The following is a 10,551-nucleotide window of genomic DNA, read 5'->3' on the forward strand; positions in this document are numbered from 1 at the left end:
ATACTAATACTCTTAGTAAAAGTATTTATCTTCAACTCGCAATCTGTGGATTCTATTTGATTAGATAGATTGAAATTGTACGTTAAACATCACAGTATAGTTGAAAGATATGTGTTGCGTAGAAACCCGAAGTGGGTGGCCAGCAGAGATAGATGGGCTGAGGGAACCTGAGGGTTGGGATGTGGAATTGGAGACAAGTGGGAGTGGAGTTGCTGTGTGAGAGATAGAATGATGGTCAAAGATAAAAGTAAAAAAATTTCATAAAAAAAGTAAAAAAAATCATAATAAAAAGTACATTTGAATGACACTAAGTGGCAGTGTTTTTACAACTAATGCCGGATGGCCTGAGGCTGATGCCGTGCCGGTGTTTGTACACGTGCATATACACACACTCTCATTCAAATAAATACATACAAGAACACACACATACATGTAATAGTGCCAGACATGCACACAAACATATAGAGTAGGCATTGCTGTTAGGATTTTAGTTGTCCTTGATGTCCTTTGTTTTAAATGTATTATTATTATATATATTTTTTTTTCATTGTTGTTTGCTGTTTTCTTCTGTCTTTTCCTTTTTTCTCTTTAGTTCATTCTCTTGGTTGTTGGTCCATTGGGGAGTTCTTGGAGGTGGGGAATGGAATTAATTGTATTTTTTCTTCCGGGGGGGGACTGTGGGAGGGGTCTCGAATGGTTGAGGGACAGCTATTGGGGAACTGTGGGGGGGATTTTGGAGGGTTCGGGTTCACGTTTTTTGGACTGGTGGTAGATCTGTCAACAGAGCCCTTAAGCAGGGCTTTGACTCTGGATGCTTCTGTGTGTCGCTCCGAATGGGAATCTGTTGGATGACTGGTACGATGCAGCTTTTGAGCGCCTTCACTGGAAGTATATTGCATGTTTCGAATATTCAATAAATAATAAATACATTTTTTTTTTTTAAATGTGAAGAGATACATGTTTCATGTTGCCTGTGAGGTTTTTATCCATGAAAGGCAACCATGAAGCAGCCAGATGGTCAGTTAGCTTGTTCTCTATGTCCTGAAACACACACACGCACACACGCACACACACACACACACACACACACACACACACACACACACACACACACACACACACACACACACACACACACACACACACACACACACACACACACACACACACACACACACGGGCAAAAGATACCACAACAGGCATTTTGTTACAGATAAACTCAGCAAAAAAAGAAACGTCCTCTCACTGTCAACTGCGTTTATTTTCAGCAAACTTAACATGTGTAAATATTTGTATGAACATATCAAGATTCAACAACTGAGACATAAACTGAACAAGTTCCACAGACATGTGACTAACAGAAATTGAGGTATGTGTCCCTGAACAAAGGAGGGGGGGAATCAAAAGTAACAGTCAGTATCTGGTGTGGCCACCAGCTGCATTAAGTACTGCAGTGCATCTCCTCCTCATGGACTGCACCAGATTTGCCAGATCTTGCTATGAGATGTTACCCCACTCTCCCACCAAGGCACCTGCAAGTTCCCGGACATTTCTGGGGGGAATGGCCCTAGCCCTCACCCTCCGATCCAACAGGTCCCAGATGTGCTCAATGGGATTGAGATCAGGGCTCTTCGCTGGACATGGCAGAACACTGACATTCCTGTCTTGCAGGAAATCACGCACAGAACGAGCAGTATGGCTGGTGGCATTGTCATGCTGGAGGGTAATGTCAGGATGAGCCTGCAGGAAGGGTACCACATGAGGGAGGAGGATGTCTTCCCTGTAACGCACAGCATTGAGATTGCCTGCAATGACAACAAGCTCAGTCCGATGATGCTGTGACAGACCGCCCCAGACCATGACGGACCCTCCACCTCCAAATCGATCCCACACCAGAGTACAGGCCTCGGTGTAACGCTCATTCCTTTGACGATAAACGCGAATCCGACCATCACCCCTGATGAGACAAAACCGTGACTCGTCAGTAAAGAGCACTCTTTGCCAGTCCTGTCTGGTCCAGCGACAGTGGGTTTGTGCCCATAGGCGACGTTGTTGCCGGTGATGTCTGGTGAGGCCCTGCCTTACAACAGGCCTACAAGCCCTCAGTCCAGCCTCTCTCAGCCTATTGTGGACAGACTGAGCACTGATGGAGGGATTGTGCGTTCCTGGTGTAACTCGGCAGTTGTTGTTGCCATCCTGTACCTGTCCCGCAGGTGTGATGTTCGGATGTACCGATCCTGTGCAGGTGTTGTTACACGTGGTCTGCCACTGCGAGGACGATCAGCTGTCTGTCCTGTCTCCCTGTAGTGCTGTCTTTGGCGTCTCACAGTGCGGACATTGCAATTCGTTGCCCTGGCCACATCTGCGGTCCTCATGCCTCTTTGCAGCATGCCTAAGGCACATTCACGCAGATGAGCAGGGACCCTGGGCATATTTCTTTTTGTGTTTTTCAGAGTCAGTAGAAAGGCCTCTTTAGTGTCCTACGTTTTCATAACTGTGACCTTAATTGCCTACCATCTGTAAGCTGTTAGTGTCTTAATGACCGTTCCACAGGTGCATGTTCATTAATTGTTTATGGTTCATTGAGCAAGCATGGGAAACAGTGTTTAAACCCTTTACAATGAAGATCTGTGAAGTTATTTGGATTTTTACGAATTATCTTAGAAAGACAGGGTCCTGAAAAAGGGACGTTTCCTTTTTTGCCGAGGTTTACGAGAAACCATATAGACCAATGTATCAAACTAAAATACTAAATACTTTTGAAAGTATTGTATTTACATAAAATACAGGTATATTGAAGTATTTTGTATTTCGAAATGCATTCACTACAACAACATTCTCAGTAACAAAGGACTGTGATATGCAGTTCTTTATCTAACTTAGTTGAATGCACTGACTTGGACACTCTGGATAAGAGTGTCTGCTAAATGACCAAAACGTAAATGTAAATGTAAAAATGAAAAATGCAAAGCACACTAGGTATAATTATTGGCCTTGTTTTGTGGCGGAGCTCTTTAGAATAATACCCAGCATGCTTTGCAAGTGTTCATTTTTACATGTACATTTTGGTCATTTAGCACACTTATCACACCATAGTGCCATCGGACTTCTTATACCAGGTTGAAAGGGTCCAAAAAATTGTGAACCACTATAAGAAATTATATAGAAAAGTATTTTGTATTTGTAAAATACAAATTACAGGTCCAGAAAGTACGTTGTTACAAAATACATTGAATTATAGTTCAGGCCGGTGAAATACAAATGGCAAAATACTCAGAAGTAATTGAAATACGTATTTCATATAATGTAACAGAAATACCGCCCATCTCTGCACACACACTCACACACACACACACACACACACACACACACACACACACACACACACACACACACACACACACACACACACACACACACACACACACACACACACACACTATAATGACATCAGGTGGAGAGATGCAGGCTACTTCATAGAGAAACATCATGAGAGGTCATTTGTTTCCTGCAGCTAAATGCATGCTAGTTCAATGATGCATACGACCGCCATACACACGCTCTACACACACACGCTTCGCACACATGCACGCAAACTCACACAAACACTCCTCCACACGCACACACAGAGCTTCTGCTTTCTGTAGACGTGTGGGAGGACTGTTAAACACAATCTCAGGGAGAAAGTGTGTGCGTGTGTGTGTGTGTGTGTGTGTGTGTGTGTGTGTGTGTGTGTGTGTGTGTGTGTGTGTGTGTGTGTGTGTGTGCATACGTGTGAAAGCCTGTGGGTTCAAAATAAGTTCAGAGAGAAAGCTTGAGAAGTGAACAGGGTTTTCCCCACTATGGTTCCATAGTGTGATGTTGTCATGAATCACGTTAACTGCAGAATTGATGGGTAATCTGTGTCCTGTGCTCATTACTTGACACACATTAAAATGAACAGGTTATATGTGTAGTTCGTAGAATGTCCACTAGAGGCCGCCACTAGAGGCCGCCACTAGCTAACATCATGGAAGGTGGAACGTGTCAATGTGACGCATGTTAGACAAAGGGAAGAATAGGAGTGGAAGGCTATTGTTTAGACATGGTAATTAAACTAGGCAACACCTCGGGAATGAAAAAGTAGGGGAAAAAGAAGGGAGTTACTAAAAAACAGAATGAAAAAGTGAAGTTGGCAGAACCCGTGTGAAATAAAAAAGCCAGACGGCATTTATTTTCATAATTTTTTTCCATCTATACAGTTTATTATATATAAAAAAAAAACTCAAGACAAGAACAAAAATGTAATCACAGATAATCGATTAACCCCTTGTCATGGCTTATAAATCGCCGTCCACCTGCCTGTGTGGTCCTAAGGTAGGGGAAACCCTACTGGGGGTGCCTCCTAATAGTCATAACAAGCTTACTCTCCTAGTCTCCTCTCTGTCATCAGCACCAATGTGAATGGATAGGAATAGGATAGGTGAAAGCAATATGGCGGAATCCTACTAGCAAACCAGCTTTCACCGGACCAGTAATTTTGTTCAGATCAGTGTGAATGAAGGAAAGGAGACAAGGAGAGGAGCCAACTCTAGACTATTGACACGTGTCCTTATAGAGTGCAGCACAGTAGATTGTTGTGGGTATTGGAATGACATACATAGCAAAGTGGCATTAGAAATAGAACAAAAAAACGGAATTGGAACCCAATAGCATAATTGAGTTGAATGGGTATGCCTGTTCTACTCATTCTAATTCTATGATAGTGCCTTCCACTTTACGTGTTGTTTACCTTGTGAAAAGGTCATACAGATTTAACAGATTATACTGTAGTCTTGGATTGTAATGAAATGTTGATAATGTCTAAATTGACAGATATATTGTCTGTGAACAAAGATATTACACTATAGTAGATGGACCAAGATTATCAACTTTCAACTTTCACCTCACAGGTATGGAGTGCGGGGTAGTGCCAGAGTGAGAGATGGTGTGTGTGTTTGTAAATGTTCTCCATCACCTTTCAAAAGAACCCTTGGCCATTGGGGCACCAGGAGTCGAGTTATGTCAAAAACATAACAAATATGTCATAACATTGTAATACACAGTATTACTGAGAAAAAACCCAAACTGTATTGTCTTGCATGTTTAAAACAAATTAAAATACGATTCTTCTAGTGGAAAACAGATTTCATTTTGTGAGCTATAATTTCAGTCTTTTTTAAATTATTTATGTACAAAGGGAATCTGAAGACTTTTAATCTGCAGAAAAGAAGTATAAATATGTGTACTTCTCTTTTGTGTATGATACAGTTTACCAAAATAGTTTACTATGTACAAGCCCCCACACACCTGATCCCAATAGAAATAGTTTACTATGTACAAGCCCCCACACACCTGATCCCAATAGAAATAGTTTACTATGTACAAGCCCCCACACACCTGATCCCAATAGAAATAGTTTACTATGTACAAGCCCCCACACACCTGATCCCAATAGAAATAGTTTACTATGTACAAGCCCCCACATGCCTGATCCCAATCAAAATAGTTTACTATGTACAAGCCCCCACATGCCTGATCTCAATCAAAATAGTGATAACAAATTGCCATGGCAACATTGGCTGATCACCTCTGTAGTTTCTTTGGCCAATCAGTGATTTATATTACCCCAAATTGATCAGGGATTGGCTGTATTTCCCTGTATATTAGTTCACCTTTGATTGGCTCAAAGACCTTATGTGAGAGCAGGAGATAATCCGAATGGTTAATCTGCTATTGATGTGTTTTTGAGCTGTGCTTCCAAATCACACCCAATTACTTTGATACAAAAGTAAACCTCAGATTTGGTGTTGCAAATTCAACTGCTATTTTAGAAACAGATCACAACAATACACTGAAAAACATTGGACCAATTGCATTGCTGAAGGACATTGATTTTATCCAATCACAGTGTGTTTTATACACCTATCCCTTTGATAGGAGAAATCCCTACAAGGGAGAGGATTTCAAACAACTTTATTAGTCCACTGTTCAAGCTTCAGACATAGAAACAACCAATGAGAATTCTTGGACTCCACTACTCTGTTGCTAGCTCTTTAGAGCGAAGCTTCTGTTTCCCAGGTAACCACGCGATGATGAGGTTCTGTGTGTTCTGTGTTCCGCGAGTTCCGTTTTTTGGCTATTCCCTCTTTCCAACATGGCCTCCAGCGATAAGGGACAGCACACCTTGCGGGGAATGTAGCCATTTTGGGGTGGGAGGTTGGTTTATGCGGCAGCAGCGGATTGGCTGTGTAGTGCTCCGATCACTCTGAAGCAACTAATCACATTCACTCAAACCGTCCTTTCAAGTTAGGTATAACCATGGCACTTCCTACAACCTTCTAGAAAGGTACACACACCTGTTATTACCAGTTATAAAGCCTTCATACGCCTTTTATATCCCCTGTCCATTTCACACTCCTAACCCCAGTGTTTCTATACAGGAATGAGTTCAATTTACTGACCCCTGACATTTAACCTTTGACCCCACTCCTATGAGTTCTGCTCCAGGTACTCGTCTATCATAGTGAGGTTATTGAGCCAGTCCTCGTTCGACCCCACCAGAGTGTCAATAAAGTCTACCTCCCCTCCTCCACCACCACCAGGTCTACCCCCCATCCCGCCATTACTCTGCCCCTGCTGTGTGTACTCATACGGGGGTAGCTTGTGTCCAGGGTTCCCCTGACCTGGTCCATACCCGGGCCCATGGGGATGGGGATGTTGGTGTGGGTGGGGGTGTTTGGCGACGACGGCCCCAGAGGCAGGATAGCTAGGTGGGGCCATACCGTGGCCTGGGTGGTGGATCATACCAGGGGGAATGGGTTTCATCCCAGCCATGGCCGAGAGAGGTCCCCTGGGCCTCATACCAGGCTGAAGCCCTTGGTGGACCATGGAGGGTAGGGGCTGCCCTGCCGTGGATACAACCAGCTTCTGCATCAGTCTCCTGGGTAAGGACGGCACCCCGACCCCTTGGTTGGAGGGTAACGATGGAGGTCCTTGGTGGGGGGCAAAATTGTTACCACCCCCGCCTCCGGGCATCCCCGACCGCAATGCCTGCTGGGTAAACTGGGCGTTGGGGTTCGGGTTGCAGCTTCCGTTGGCGCCCCCAACCCCTCCAGGAAATATGTGTCCGTGGGACTGCTGGTGATTAGCCGACGGGTCCATGTGGCCATCGCTGCAGGGCATGCGATGTTGCATGGAATTCACTAGCCCCCCATGCTGCTGCGGAGGCCACATTGCAGGCTGTTGCTGTTGTTGTTGGTGTGTTTGCTGAGCAGTAAACATCATACGTGGGAGTGGTGCCCCTCCACCACTATGGTGCAGGGCCTGTCGTAGATGCTGTGGGTGACCAGACCCCGACCCAGGCGCTGACCCGGGCCCCAACCCCCCGATTGTCATCCCCGTCCTGGACACCTGTTGCTGCATCCCAGGCCTTGGAGGACCAGCCGGACCGCCCATTCCCATCATGCCGTGTGCCAGCTGTGGTTGTCTCATTGGCAAACCACCAGCACCAACAAACCCACCACCCTGTAAACAACAACAAGGAGAATCAGGAAATGCAAAAAAAACACAAAAACAACTGTCTTGTCTCTACTGTTAGTTTATCTTACCTGTGAAGGGTGATAGAGGGGCTGCTTGGAGCCTGGAGGACCACCCATGAAGGCGCTAACCGGTCTGCCCACTTGGGTGAGAGATCCTGGGGGTCCGGGTTGGCCTGGGTGGCCTGGATGTCCAGGGGGAAGGGAGAGGTGGCCGGGCCCAGATGGGAGGGGACCACCATGGGATAGCTGGGCAACACCCAGGGGGTAACCTCCGCCTCCACCACAATCTGGAGGGAGAGGCCGACCACCACCTAGAAAGAGGGAAGGAGATAGAGAGAGAAGTGAGGGAAGGAGACAGAGAGAGAAGAGAGGAAAGGAGATAGCGAGGGAAGGAGATAGCGGGGGAAGGAGATAGCGAGGGAAGGAGATAGCGAGGGAAGGAGATTGTGAGTATAAGACCAGAGAATATCCATACTTCTAATTTCATGTCATGTTGAGTACCTGCTAGAGATAATGAAAGCCAAGATTATTTAGATAATACTTCCTGGAATGAGTAGGGAAATAAAACATGTGACATAAACTCGTCCTCTCACTGTCAACTGCGTTTGTTTTCAGCAAACTTAACATGTGTAAATATTTGTATGAACATAACAAGATTCAACAACTGAGACATAAACTGAACAAGTTCCACAGACATGTGACTAACATAAATTGAATAATTTGTCCCTGAACAAAGGGGGGGTCAAAATCAAAAGTAACAGTCAGTATCTGGTGTGGCCACCAGCTGCATTAAGTACTGCAGTGCATCTCCTTCTCATGGACTGCACCAGATTTGCCAGTTCTTGCTGTGAGATGTTACCCCACTCTTCCACCAAGGCACCTGCAAGTTCCCGGACATTTCTGGGGGGAATGGCCCTAGCCCTCACCCTTCGATCCAACAGGTCCCAGATGTGCTCAATGGGATTGAGATCCGGGCTCTTCGTTGGCCATGGCAAAACACTGACATTCCTGTCTTGCAGGAAATCACGCACAGAACGAGCAGTATGTCTGGTGGCATTGTCATGCTGGAGGGTAATGTCAGGATGAGCCTGCAGGAAGGGTACCACATGAGGGAGGAGGATGTCTTCCCTGTAACACACAGCGTTGAGATTGCATGCAATGACAACAAGCTCAGTCCGATGATGCTGTGACACAACGCCCCAGACCATGACGGACCCTCCACCTCCAAATCGATCCCGCTCCAGGGTACAGGCCTCTGTGTAACGCTCATTCCTTCGACGATAAACGCAAATCCACCATCACCCCTGGTGAGACAAAACCATGACTCGTCTGAAGAGCACTTTTTGCCAGTCCTGTCTGGTCCAGTGACGGTGGGTTTCTGCCCATAGGCGTCGTTGTTGCTGGTGATGTCTGGTGAGGACCTGCCTTACAACAGGCATACAAGCCTTCAGTCCAGCCTCTCTCAGCCTATTGCGGACAGTCTGAGTACTGATGGAGGGATTGTGCGTTCCTGGTGTAACTCGGGCAGTTGTTGTTGCCATCCTGTACCTGTCCCGCAGGTGTGATGTTCGGATGTACCGATCCTGTGCAGGTGTTGTTACACGTGGTCTGCCACTGCGAGGATGATCAGCTGTCCGTCCTGTCGCCCTGTAGCGCTGTCTTAGGCGTCTCACAGTACGGACATTGTGCTCTGGCCACATCTGCAGTCCTCATGTCTCCTTGCAGCATGCTGAAGGCACGTTAACACAGATGAGCAGGGACCCTGAGTTTCACGCTCTGCAATTTCACCGGATGTTGTTTGAGACAGTGGATTATTGAACAAAACGCGCTAACAAAACTGAGGTTTTTGGATATAAACATGGACTTTATCGAACAAAACAAACATTTATTGAGTAAATGGGAGTCTTGTGAGTGTAACCATATGAAGATCATCAAAGGTAAGTGATTCTTTCTATCTCTATTTCTGACTTGTGTAACTCCTCTACTTGGCTGGTTTCTGTTTGTAATGATTTGTCTGCTGGGCGCTGATCTCAGATAATCACATGGTATGCTTTTGCCGTAAAGTCTTTTTGAAATCTGACACCGTGGTTGGATTAACAAGAAGTTCATCTTTAAACCGATGTGTAACACTTGTATGTTTCATGAATTTTTATAGTAACTATTTCTGTTTTTGAATTTGGTGCTCTGCATTTTCACTGGATGCTAGTGTCCCACACCCCCTAGTGAGGTTAAACCCTTTACAATGAAGATCTGTGAAGTTATTTGGATTTTTATGAATTATCTTTGAAAGACAGGGTTCTTTTTTTGCTGAGTTTATATTTACATGTTAGTGTGGTGTTTGACTGTACCTGTAAATGTTGCCCCCTGCTGGCACTCAGCCATCTGTACTCCATTCATCTGCTCCATCTGTACTCCATTCATCTGGTCCATCTGTACTCCATTCATCTGTTCCATCTGCCTCTTCTGCTCCTGGTGAACAACACAACATCCCAGGATTTATGTAGCTACTAACACAAAGACACAGGTCAAAAAACAAACAAACAAACTTCAAAAAGTTCTCCCTATCTCTCTCTCTCTACCTCTCTCTCTACCTCTCTCTCTCTCTCTCTCTACCTCTCTCTCTACCTCTCTCTCTACCTCTCTCTCTCTCTACCTCTCTCTCTACCTCTCTCTCTCTCTCTCTACCTCTCTCTCTACCTCTCTCTCTACCTCTCTCTCTACCTCTCTCTCTCTCTCTCTCTCTCTACCTCTCTCTCTACCTCTCTCTCTACCTCTCTCTCTCTCTCTCTCTCTCTCTCTCTCTCTCTACCTCTCTCTCTACCTCTCTCTCTACCTCTCTCTCTCTCTACCTCTCTCTCTACCTCTCTCTACCTCTCTCTCTACCTCTCTCTACCTCTCTCTCTACCTCTCTCTCTCTCTCTCTCTACCTCTCTCTCTACCTCTCTACCTCTCTCTCTACCTCTCTCTCTACCTCTCTCTCTACCTCTCTACC

General features: G+C 45.4%; 1 protein-coding gene across 1 annotated transcript in view; it reads right to left on the minus strand.

Moving 5' to 3' along the window:
• Positions 1–4,222: 4,222 nt before the first annotated feature.
• Positions 4,223–10,551, minus strand: part of LOC106592511 (trithorax group protein osa) — a 157,151-nt gene continuing 150,822 nt past the window's right edge. The window contains exons 4-6 of the mRNA XM_045701548.1: positions 9,908–10,028; positions 7,629–7,870; positions 4,223–7,545 (exon numbers count right to left, since the gene is read on the minus strand). Coding sequence (XP_045557504.1) covers positions 6,511–7,545; positions 7,629–7,870; positions 9,908–10,028 — 1,398 coding nt within the window. The 3' untranslated portion in view covers positions 4,223–6,510. The remainder of the gene's footprint in view (positions 7,546–7,628; positions 7,871–9,907; positions 10,029–10,551) is intronic.

Source organism: Salmo salar, chromosome ssa18, assembly GCF_905237065.1.
Source record: "Salmo salar chromosome ssa18, Ssal_v3.1, whole genome shotgun sequence".
Lineage (NCBI taxonomy): Eukaryota > Metazoa > Chordata > Actinopteri > Salmoniformes > Salmonidae > Salmo > Salmo salar.